This window comes from Paramormyrops kingsleyae, chromosome 4 (genome assembly GCF_048594095.1).
Source record: "Paramormyrops kingsleyae isolate MSU_618 chromosome 4, PKINGS_0.4, whole genome shotgun sequence".
NCBI classification, from domain to species: Eukaryota; Metazoa; Chordata; class Actinopteri; order Osteoglossiformes; family Mormyridae; genus Paramormyrops; species Paramormyrops kingsleyae.
In genome coordinates, this window is record NC_132800.1 from 25,041,170 (window position 1) to 25,053,825 (window position 12,656).

Below are 12,656 nucleotides of genomic sequence, written 5' to 3' on the forward strand. Positions count from 1 at the left end.
AGATAACTGTCTGAGGAATCTAAACTGTAACAAAATGCTGTAAAAAAACAGTGAAATTATTACATTGACATACTGTTTATCAGTAAAACGGTACAATACTATAGAGAAAATGCATTCTGGGCAATATTTATGAGAACCATGACGTTTCCCATAAAATACTGCAATGTGCTGTAATTCAGTACATGAAAAAATAAGCTGTAGAATTTACTCAAATAAAATGAGATAACACCACAAAGACCTAGACCGAACACTGGAACATCGTCTGTGTTCCGTAATTGCGGGAGATCACCGTCACACAATCAGAAAGACTGTCCTGCCAAAGAAGCTGAATGTAGGAAATGTTGCAGATGAAGACACTTTGCTGCAGTCTGCAGGTCTAAGCAGCCTGTGCATGAGATGGCAGAGGAAGAGGAAGTCTTTCAGGGCGGCCTTTTCCTGGAAGAGGGGAAGTCAGACAGCACTGGCTGGTACTCAGATATCAGAATGAATGGGGAAGTGCTGCCTTTTAAGCTGGATACAGGGGCAGCACTGACAGCTATTCCTACCACACTGTACAGTTACAGCAGAGACGGCCCCCACTGCACACCCCAAAAAGACTATGGCCCCAGTAACAACAGGTTGCCTGTGTTAGGACAGATTCGGAGCAGACTTGAAAGGAAGGATAAAAATTCCACTCAGCCAGTATTTGTCATTGATAACCTGGCCAGACCACTGCTGGGCTTACCAGTGCTCACTGCATTACACCTTGTTCAGCGAATGGAGGAACTTAGCACACTGGGTGAGAAAGAAGACCCAGGGGAGATCTTCAAAAATAAATTTCCAGAGGTGTTTTTCTGGATTAGGGAGGCTTGATGGTAATTATCACATCCGCCTGAAAGAGAATGCTGTTCCCTATGCTCTGACCACTCCTCGCAGCGAGCCAATCCCCTTAACTGAAAAAGTAAAAGAAGATCTGAAATGAATGGAAGAAATGGGGGTCATCTCAAAGATAGAGAAACCCAGTGAGTGGTGTGCAGGGATAGTAGTGGTCCCAAAACCCAGTGCTAAAATTAGAATTTGCGTTGACCTCACCAAACTCAATGAGGGTGTGTGCAGAGAAAGGCATGTATTGCCCTCAGTGGACCAGTCATCAGCACGGCTGAATGGCTGACATGTTTTTACAAAGCTGGATGCAGGTAGTGGGTTTTGGCAGATACCCTTAGCACAAGAGAGTGGGGAGCTCACAACGTTTATCACTCCCTTTGGCCGTCTATGTTTCAATGTCTTACCTTTTGGGATCAGCTCAGGGCCGGAGCATTTTCAAATGCAATGCAATGCAATTTTATTTATATAGCGCATTATCACAACATTACATTGTCTCAATGCGCTTTATATTTCTGCCACGTAAAGACCCCCCAGTGAGTAAGCCAAAGGCAACGGTGGCAAGGAAAAACTCCCTAAGAGGAAGAAACCTTGGGAGGAACCAGACCCAAAGGGGGAGCCCATCCTCCAGGGGCCGGCAGATGAGTCAAACAAAACAAGATGATATGACTAAGCTAATACAGGGGTTGAAATATCAGTCTCAATGCAGCGGCCGACCGGTGCAGGCACGGAGTGCTTGATGCACGATGGCAGGATTAATAGTGGCACAGCCGCAGGGAAGGATGGCGAGGCATCGCGTGAGCCAAGGGCAGGCAGGTTGGAGGGTAGTTGCCGGAGGTGGAGGTAGTTGTCTTGCAGGCAGCAGAGGCATAAATTCTTCAATGACATGGTGCTCCAGGGAGCACACCCCAGAAGGGGTGAGGGAGGAAGTAAGAAAAATAGTGTATTAGCCAGAGTTGAGGAAACCAGAGGCAATGCAAGCAAAATGATCGAGTGCAATATTCGTCTAGGCTCCGGCAGATCTGGCTATAGCAGCATGAGAAAGAGGGAGAGACAGGCGGGAACACAGGCATGGGGACTCCCTGAACATCAGCACTCTAGTGTAAAGCTAGAGTGACAGCACTGACGCACCAGTTTATCCAAAGCCAATGACACCGATCCCCACCCAGCTCTTCACCTCATACTGTTAGTCTGACTGGGAGTGAGCGACTAGCGACTAGGTTTCCTATACGCTAAGCTATACAAGTGCGTTTTTAATCTAGACTTGAAAAAATGCTGTTTTAGCAAATGGATTTTTAATAATTTCAGACGTTAGTTGTAAGTGCTTGCTAAAAATACTTAGTACGACTTAAGTCATGGGGCCCTGGCAGTTCGGGGCTCTAGGCGCTCGCCTGCTTTTGCCTAATGGTAGCGCCGCCTCTGATCTTATCTTCTTTCCATCTATCCATCCGTCCATCCATCCACTGAACTGTTCTACCCTCCTTTAACTTTCATGTGTTCTGCCCCCCCCCCCATACTTACAAAAAAGGAAGTTGCAACATCTTTAGCATTGCAATTTCTCTCTCCAAAGCCAGTATTTCCCAGTTTTGTCTGCCTTCCTGTTCAGTTCTCAAGGTAAGACGGAGAATATTTTACCAAAATGATATCAGTTACTTTAGTAGGAGTTCACGATTTTTAATTGCAGGACTAGAAGTGTGACATGTTGAAGACCCAAGAAAAAATAATGTATTTTTGAATATATACTTTAAATCAGTATAATCAGCCACATAAGAATGTTGCTATGTCTTTGCGTGGCTGTCTCAGTGTACCTCTGTGAGCTGTTTTGTGCAGTAATTCTTACTTACACAGTACTTTGTTACATTAGTTACTGAATAGACCAATGTGATATTAGTAATAAACACAGGGCTTGTTTTCTGCGTGATCTACGTGTTACACATACTTCCTGCTCCTGTAGAACTTGCAGGAACTATCTGACCAGCCTCAGCACAGAGTACAAAATGGAAACTTACCATATATTTTAAGAGCTCTATAATAGAAAAAAAATAAATTTAAATAAAAAATTTAATTTTGCATCATATGTTAATAATTTCCCTAAAACAACATAGGGCCTCAAAAGTTTCACTTCTACGTTTAAAAAAAAAAAAAAAAATGCAATAGTGTCAGTATCGGATTCCAGTGTGAACTGGTGACAGTCCTGCAGTGACCCACATGTGCAGCAGAACAATAACAGACAGCATGATTTTAGTGTAGCAGTAGCTACCAGTTCTGTATGGAGGTATGTGTGAATGTGGAATCAGAGCCAGGAGTTACACTGTAACAAACAGTTTTGACTTTCAGTTGTTTCAGTGTCTTATTTTGAGTGTGCCTAACTTGAGTGCACTGAAGTTGATATGCACTGCAATAAACAAAAAATGTTGTTTCAGCTTAAAAAAAAAATTACTGTGCTGCCTTAAAATTTTAAGTTAAGATAACTTACACTGGGCCATCTCACAATCACCTGTGACATAAAAGTGAATAAAAAGTATGGTTTTGGGGAAAATGATAAAACAGTGAGAATTTACTGTTAAACAGGCTGCATCTTGCATCTTTTATAATGTACAGCCTATTACTGTAACCTTATTGATGGCAATAGAAATAACCCTCACTACCTTTTTAAGACAATAGCTTATCTAACAGCTAAGGCTGAACCTCTGCTGCCAAGTGAAACTGATAGTGAACATTTTATGGACTTCTTTAATAATAAAATTACAAACATATTCAAATGGTTCACAAGTAACTGATGCACACACTTAATGTTTTAGAATTAAACAATGAAGAGAAGTTAAAAACGACAATAATCACTAAAACCAAACTGACCACTTGTCCTCTGGACCCAATCCCCACTCCACTTCTTACAGAATCCCAGGGAGTTCTGGCAAGACCCATAACTGCTACAATGAATGCGTCCCTGTCCCCAGGCAATGACACTGACCAATGTAAAGTAGCAGGAATGAGACCACTACTGAAGGAACCAAGTTTGGACCCATAGAGGCTCAGCAATTACAGACCTGTCTCTAATGTACCATTTCTGTCCAGAGACACACAAAATACTGGATCGATTCCAGACAGGATTCTGTCAGGGACACAGAACTGAAACTGCTTTAACTATAGTCATATAATTCATAACATTGGCAATTGTTCCTGACAGCGTGACAATTGACCAATTTAATCTATTACATAGACTTGAATTTGATGATGGGATGTGTGGAAGGGGGTTGAATTGGTTTAAATTCTCTTTGACTAATTGACATCAGTATGCTCTGGCAAATAACCGTACTCTGTTGTCAAAGTCACCGGTCCAATAAGGAGTACCACAGGGATCAGTCCTTGGGCCTTTATTGTTTTCTCCCTAAATGCTGCTATTAGGTAACATGATGAGAAAACATACAGTCAAGTGAAAAAGAAAGTTTTGCATGTAAGGGCATAATACTCTAAAAAAATTACCTGGACCTTACCAGGTTCTAAATGTATTTAAATCTGCCTTCAGGTGTGGGGGGCAGCATGTGGTTCAGTGGGCTAAGCCTCTGTGTCTGTGATCAGAAGGTCACTGGTCTGAGATCAGTCTTGGCACATCTGCAGGTTCCTCAGCAAGGCCCTTAGCTCCCAGCTCCCTGAGTGCTGCTATGGGTGGCTGCCCTTCATAACCAACTTGATCTCACTTACAGTGAGCAAGTTGGGGGAAACATGAAGAGAATTTCCCCACACAGATCAATACAAAAACAAACAACAGTTCAGCATGTTATTATTTATTTATGTTATTTATAACAATAATGAAACCAAACTGAAGAAGCCATGTGTGAAAAACTAAGTACAATCATTCAATAGCTTGTAGCATCACCTTTAGCAGCAATGACTCTAAGTAATCATTTCCTGTGTGACTTTATCAGTCACTCATATCATTATGGAGGAGTTTTGACCCACTCTTCTGTACGACGCTGCTTCAGCATTTCAGTCGGCTTGAGGTCTGGACTTTGACTGGGCCATTGCAAAACTTCTTTTCTTTTTTAGCCATTTTGTTGTAGATTTGCTGGTGTGCTTGTTTCATGACCCAATTTTGGCCAAGCTTTATTTGTCAGATGGATGACCTCGTATTTAACTCTACAATACTCATGTATACAGAGGAGTTCATGCTTGACTCAATGACTGCAAGGTGCCCAGGTCCTGTGGCTACAAAACAAGCCCAAATCATCACCCCTCCACCACCGTGCCTGACAGTTGGTACGAAGTGTTTGTGTTTTTCTCCTGCGTATGAAAACATTTTGTTGTAACTTCTGACCATTTACTCTTAAAAAAATGATGAGATGCTACTTTTATACTAAAACTGTACCATAAATAAACACATAGTTCTGTGACAAAAGGTGACCATACTGCCTCCAAGATTTTTGGTGGTACTGCATCTCGCACATGCATAGCGTTAATTCCGTGTGTAGGTGCACTAAAGACGCGTGGAATGAATAAAGAATACATGTGATGGCCATGATGCGTAAATGAACTCGTTGTGAGTGTTGAGTATAAACCGTTGACAGCCTTTGATGAGCAGTTCCTTGAACCACCCACTCTAATGTAGACCAGTGACCCTAAGTACTAGGTGCCAGTGCTCCCCTTGTTATTCAGTGCCAGGTGCCAGTACTCCCCTTGTTATTCAGTGCCAGGTGCCAGTACTCCCCTTGTTATTCAGTGCCAGGTGCCAGTACTCCCCTTCTTATTCAGTGCCAGGTGCCAGTACTCCCCTTCTTATTCAGTGCCAGGTGCCAGTACTCCCCTTGTTATTCAGGGCCAGGTACCAGTACTCCCCTTGTTATTCAGGGCCAGGTACCAGTACTCCCCTTGTTATTCAGTGCCAGGTGCCAGTACTCCCCTTGTTATTCAGTACCAGGTGCCAGTACTCCCCTTGTTATTCAGTGCCAGGTACCAGTGAACCCCTTGTTATTCAGTGCCACGTGCCAGTGCTCCCCTTGTTATTCAGTGCAAGGTGCCAGTGCTCCCCTTGTTATTCAGGGCCAGGTACCAGTGAACCCCTTGTTATTCAATGCCAAGTGCCAGTACTCCCCTTGTTATTCAGTACCAGGTGCCAGTACTCCCCTTATTATTAAGTACTAGGTGTCAGTACTCCCCTTGTTATTCAGTACCAGGTGCCAATACTCCCCTTGTTATTCAGTACCAGGTGCCAGTACTCCCCTTGTTATTCAGTGCCAGGTGCCAGTACTCCTCTTGTTATTCAGGGCCAGGTACCAGTGAACCCCTTGTTATTCAGTGCCAGGTGCCAGTACTCCCCTTCTTATTCAGTGCCAGGTGCCAGTACTCCCCTTCTTATTCAGTGCCAGGTGCCAGTACTCCCCTTGTTATTCAGGGCCAGGTACCAGTACTCCCCTTGTTATTCAGGGCCAGGTACCAGTACTCCCCTTGTTATTCAGTGCCAGGTGCCAGTACTCCCCTTGTTATTCAGTACCAGGTGCCAGTACTCCCCTTGTTATTCAGTGCCAGGTGCCAGTGCTCCCCTTGTTATTCAGTGCCACGTGCCAGTGCTCCCCTTGTTATTCAGTGCCACGTGCCAGTGCTCCCCTTGTTATTCAGGGCCAGGTACCAGTGAACCCCTTGTTATTCAATGCCAAGTGCCAGTACTCCCCTTGTTATTCAGTACCAGGTGCCAGTACTCCCCTTATTATTAAGTACTAGGTGTCAGTACTCCCCTTGTTATTCAGTACCAGGTGCCAATACTCCCCTTGTTATTCAGTACCAGGTGCCAGTACTCCCCTTGTTATTCAGTGCCAGGTGCCAGTACTCCTCTTGTTATTCAGTGCCAGGTGCCAGTACTCCCCTTGTTATTCAGTACCAGGTTCCAGTACTCCCCTTGTTATTCAGTACCAGGTGCCAGTACTCCCCTTGTCATTCAGTACCAGGTGCCAGTACTCCTCTTATTATTCAGTGCCAGGTGCCAGTACTCCCCTTGTTATTCAGGGCCAGGTACCAGTGAACCCCTTGTTATTCAGTGCCAAGTGCCAGTACTCCCCTTGTTATTCAGTACCAGGTGCCAATACTCCCCTTGTTATTCAGTACCAGGTGCCAGTACTCCCCTTGTTATTCAGTGCCAGGTGCCAGTACTCCTCTTGTTATTCAGTGCCAGGTGCCAGTACTCCCCTTGTTATTCAGTACCAGGTTCCAGTACTCCCCTTGTTATTCAGTACCAGGTGCCAGTACTCCCCTTGTCATATAGTACCAGGTGCCAGTACTCCTCTTATTATTCAGTGCCAGGTGCCAGTACTCCCCTTGTTATTCAGGGCCAGGTACCAGTGAACCCCTTGTTATTCAATGCCAAGTGCCAGTACTCCCCTTGTTATTCAGTGCCAAGTGCCAGTACTCCCCTTGTTATTCAGTGCCAAGTGCCAGTACTCCCCTTGTTATTCAGTGCCAGGTGCCAGTACTCCCCTTGTTATTCAGTGCCATGTGCCAGTACTCCCCTTATTATTAAGTACTAGGTGTCAGTACTCCCCTTATTATTAAGTACTAGGTGTCAGTACTCCCCTTATTATTAAGTACTAGGTGTCAGTACTCCCCTTATGATTCAGTGCCAGGTGCCAGTACTCCCCTTATGACTCAGTGCCAGGTTCCAGTACTCCCCTTGTTATTCAGTACCAGATTCCAGTACTCCCCTTGTGATTCAGTGCCAAGTGCCAGTACTCCCCTTGTTAATCAGTGCCAGGTGCCAGTACTCCCCTTGTGATTCAGTGCCAGGTGCCAGTGCTCCCCTTGTTATTCAGTGCCAGGTGCCAGTACTCCCCTTGTGATTCAGTGCCAGGTGCCAGTGCTGCCCTTGTTATTCAGCGCCAGGTGCCAGTGCTACCCTTGTGATTCAGTGCCAGGTGCCAGTACTCCCCTTGTGATTCAGTGCCAGGTGCCAGTGCTGCCCTTGTGATTCAGTGCCAGGTGCCAGTGCTGCCCTTGTTATTCAGCGCCAGGTGCCAGTGCTACCCTTGTGATTCAGTGCCAGTGCTCCCCTTGTTATTCAGTGCCAGTACTCCCTTTGTTGCCTTTCAGTTTTCACACAGCCAAACCACAGACAGTCACTATTCCCCCCAAATTCACTCAATACATGAACTCTGCCACCAGGCGGCATAACATACTTGACAGTGTTTATTCTAATATCAAGCATGGCTACAGAACTGTGCCTTTACCACATTTAGGCCAGTCAGACCACCTTGCTCTTCTCCTCATACCAGCCTATATCCCCCTCAGGAAGAAAGTAAGACTTGCCCAGGGGGCGCTATTTCCCAGCTACACACAGTGAGTGCAGTCTATTTGAATATCAGGATTTAGAGCAGGACACACAAACTGTGCTGTTCTACATTGCAAACTGTGCTGACAATGTCAGTGTCAACAAACCCGCAAAGGTTTTTCCAAACCAGAAACCCTGGATGATGACAGAAGTCCACTCACTGATCAGGAACCGCGACACTGTCTTCAGGACAGGGGACAGAGGACAGGGTACAGCACAGGGAGAGATGACCTGAGGAAGGGCATCAAAGCTGCCAAGATGGCACAGAAACTGAAAATGTAGGACCAGTACAAACATACGTAGTGTACAGAAGGACCAGAATTAGTGTGAATTGAGAAGCCTTATGGCCTGGGGGAAAAAGCTTCCTGAGTCTCTCTGTCCTGGACATGAGGCAACGGAACCGTCTGCCTGAGTTCAGCCCGTGGAACAGACAGTTTGTGGGGTGTGAGGAGTCCTTAATTATCTTGGTACCTCTGGACCTGCAGCGTTTATTGTAGGTGTCCAGCAGGGAGAGCAGAGTAGATCTGACACGACACTCGGCCGCCCTGATCACCCTCTGAAGGGCTATGTGCTCCTTTAGAGAACAGTTCCCAAACCATACTGTGATGTTCATGGTCAAGATGCTCTCCACAGCAGCTGAGTAGAAGGTTTTTAGGATCACTGGAGTGACCCTAAATCTCCTCAGCTGCCTCAGGTGGTACAGCCGCTTCCTCGCTCTGGTGACCAGAGTATAAACAGCTTCTTTGCTCACTTTGAGCCACACAGGTCAGACACAGTCACACTGCCCCCCCCCCCCCCCCCCCAGCCTCCAGCACTCACACACTCACTCTGCAGGAACACCAAGTGAGATGAGCACTCAGGCAAGTCAACCCGAGGAAAGCAGCTGGTCCTGAGAGGATCAGGCAAAATACTCAAAGCATGTCCTTCCCAGCTCTCTGGCATCCTCACCAAGATCTACAATCGCTCCTTATCCCAACCCACCATCCCTCGCTGCTTGAGGTCATCCACCATCATCCCTGTCCCATAAAAGTCTGATATAACCTGCCTCAGTGATTACAGGCCAATCGCTCTCACCTCAGTGGTGATGACGTGCTTTGAGGGGCTGGTTGCACATCACATCAAGGCCAGCCTCCCTCCTTATAGTTTAATATCCAAAGTGCCCATTGTGTACTGAAGGAACATGCAGTGTAATGGCTGTATCCTTTTTTGACCTAAACACAGGGTGAAATATGGCCCATAGTTATGAGTCCAAATGATCAGTGGACGTCTCTGCCTGCGACTGCAAACTGCCTGTGTGAGTAAAAACTGACCAGTTTGCTTTGGTTGTAAGATATTACAGCTGCTAAACTGACTTTTGAATATAAAGCTAAAATTACTTTTGGTTTTTATTGCAGAGTCAGACTGATACACAGGACCTGGTTTCCTTACAGCCATAATCATCTAAGCAATGGCTCACCGAGAGGTTTGGCTACAGCGTTTCGGCATTTGATGCATTTTGTCCATAAATACCAGACACTGAAAGGCAGGGAAGCTTAAGCTGAGTAACGATTCTCAGCTGAAGGTTGCTGAACATAGCAGAGAAAAAGCTCCCTCTCCACAGTGCTCTTCCCCAGGCTACTTCCGTACCGTACCGCCCTACACCAAATGGTATAGACGGGCTGGAACAGAATAACTTAATCTAAAATATGTATAATTATATTACTTCCGTACCACCCTACACCAAATGGTACAGACGGGCTGCAACAGAATAACTTAATCTAAAATATGTATAATTATATTACTTCCGTACCGCCCTACAACAAATGGTACAGACGGGCTGTAACAGAATAACTTAATCTAAAATATGTATAATTATATTACTTCCGTACCGCCCTACACCAAATGGTACAGACGGGCTGTAACAGAATAACGTAATCTAAAATATGTATAATTATATTACTTCCGTACCGCCCTACACCAAATGGTACAGACGGGCTGCAACAGAATAACTTAATCTAAAATATGTATAATTATATTACTTCCGTACCGCCCTACACCAAATGGTACAGACGGGCTGCAACAAAATAACTTAATCTAAAATATGTATAATTATATTACTTCCGTACCGCCCTACAACAAATGGTACAGACGGGCTGTAACAGAATAACTTAATCTAAAATATGTATAATTATATTACTTCCGTACCGCCCTACACCAAATGGTACAGACGGGCTGTAACAGAATAACGTAATCTAAAATATGTATAATTATATTACTTCCGTACCACCCTACACCAAATGGTACAGACGGGCTGCAACAAAATAACTTAATCTAAAATATGTATAATTATATTACTTCCGTACCGCCCTACAACAAATGGTACAGACGGGCTGTAACAGAATAACTTAATCTAAAATATGTATAATTATATTACTTCCGTACCGCCCTACACCAAATGGTACAGACGGGCTGTAACAGAATAACGTAATCTAAAATATGTATAATTATATTACTTCCGTACCGCCCTACACCAAATGTTACAGACGGGCTGTAACAGAATAACTTAATCTAAAATATGTATAATTATATTACTTCCGTACCGCCCTACAACAAATGGTACAGACGGGCTGTAACAGAATAACTTAATCTAAAATATGTATAATTATATTACTTCCGTACCGCCCTACACCAAATGGTACAGACGGGCTGTAACAGAATAACGTAATCTAAAATATGTATAATTATATTACTTCCGTACCGCCCTACACCAAATGTTACAGACGGGCTGTAACAGAATAACTTTATCTAAAATGTGTATAATAATATTTGATGCTGCCTTAACATAATGTTTGCAGTCTGTTATGATTTGACCCTATTGTTTTAATGTGCTGTATTGGATCTTAACTTGAAACTGTTTATATTGGACAGGTCTCTCTTTTAAAAGAGATTTTTAAAATCAGTGAGACTAACCTGCTTAAATAAGGTTAAATAATAATGCAGAAATAAACACACGTGTGTCTCCTATAGTAATGAAAGAATCACAGCAGGTGTCTCCAGCAGACATATAAGACTGTGAGCAGGAAACCTGCCTTCTGTTAACAGAAAGGTCAGTGCATGTGTGTGAGTGACCATGTACGGGTTTGTGAGTCTCATGGACTCATCTCTGACATTCTGCAGACCCAGACCTCGCTCCCCGACCTCTTGGAGGAGTACCTGGAGGAGCTCGATGATGAAGAGCTGAAGAAGTTTAAATCGAAACTGAGTCACACACAGTATAAAGAGTTAAAGCCCCTTCCCAGGGGTCTGGTGAAGGGCTTGGATAGAACAGACCTTGCAGACAAGATGATAAATTCCTACAGCGAAGTTGATGCTCTCAATGTCATGCTTGAAATCCTGAAGAATATGAACCTGAATGACCTTGCTGAGAGACTGAAGGCAGACCTGCAGATTTGTAATCACGCTTTTTAACTTTTCTTATTTTTCATATAAAACCATATGTAACCTTTTTTAGGTATTGAAAAAGAAATATATTAAATAACATTATATGGGAAATAATGAAGTTTTTGCTACATACTGATGTTGAAGATAGAAATGAATATGAAATTCTTTCTTATTCCAGGTAACCAAGCAGGAAGTGAGCTGGGTGACGTATCAGAGAAAAGTAAGAGCTGTACGCTATTATCTACATGTATGTGGTGTTTCAGAAAAAAATCTGTATGATGTGAAATTTAAAGTTTCATTTATCACAGTGAAATAGTGAACATCGTGTGTGTGTGTGTGTGTGTGTGTGTGTGTGTTTATATTCTTCCTCTCACACTGGTCAGGATCCTGTTGAGAAATTGTCCATTTTCCTCCCATATTTCTTCAGGGGAGCTCATGATGGACAGAATAAAATGTAACATGAAGAAGAAATTTGAGTTTGTAACTGAAGGGAAAGCTAAGGAAGGACAGCCAACACTTCTCAAAGAGATTTACACAGAACTCTACATAACTGAAGGGGGAGCTGGAGGAGTCAATGATGAACATGAAGTGAGACAGATTGAAACAGCATCCAAGAAAAGGCAAACTGAAGATACTACAGTCAAGTGCAATGATATATTTAAACCAGGGGTGCCCAAAGTGGGGCCCGCGGGCCAAAGTTGGCCCGCCGTACTATTTAGATTGGCCCGCCAATGAATATCTAAAATTTTAAATTATACTGTACTAAAATTTGTTTAAAAAATTCTTAAAGCAAGAATCCCAGTGTAGCTATCAGTGCGTTTACTTTTTAGCGTACGTTGGCCTAACTAATATACAGTCGAACCCGGTTATGTCGCCGGCCTAGGGGGTTGCCAAAAAGCGTCGAGATAACCGATGATCGAGATAACCGAAAACCAATATGGCGGCAATATACTGTATTAAGATATGCTTGAAATGTATTTATGTGCGTTAATAAATTAGAATGTACATGCACGGGTTTTTGGCGTTGCCGTGATTTGTTTGATGACGCGATCGGCATGCTATA

General features: G+C 43.8%; 2 protein-coding genes across 2 annotated transcripts in view; both read left to right on the top strand.

Annotated features, from left to right (window-relative positions):
• The window catches only part of LOC140588788 (protein NLRC3-like), a 242,237-nt gene that overhangs the window by 200,674 nt on the left and 28,907 nt on the right, over window positions 1-12,656 (top strand). The gene's annotated exons all lie outside the window — the stretch shown is intronic.
• LOC140588967 (NACHT, LRR and PYD domains-containing protein 3-like) lies at window positions 1,692-12,328 on the top strand. Its single transcript, XM_072711616.1, has 6 exons — window positions 1,692-2,475; window positions 9,395-9,467; window positions 9,568-9,635; window positions 11,330-11,603; window positions 11,772-11,813; window positions 12,021-12,328. Exons 3-6 carry the CDS (start codon window positions 9,621-9,623, stop codon window positions 12,326-12,328), a joined length of 639 nt encoding a protein of 212 aa, XP_072567717.1. The 5' UTR covers window positions 1,692-2,475; window positions 9,395-9,467; window positions 9,568-9,620.

What these genes read in the sequence shown, in the direction of transcription:
- LOC140588967 (XM_072711616.1), top strand. An exon ending in GAAGGCAGACCTGCAGATTT is followed by an intron (nt 11,604 to 11,771) that starts GTAATCACGCTT and finishes TTCTTATTCCAG; the next exon opens with GTAACCAAGCAGGAAGTGAG. An exon ending in GGGTGACGTATCAGAGAAAA is followed by an intron (nt 11,814 to 12,020) that starts GTAAGAGCTGTA and finishes ATATTTCTTCAG; the next exon opens with GGGAGCTCATGATGGACAGA.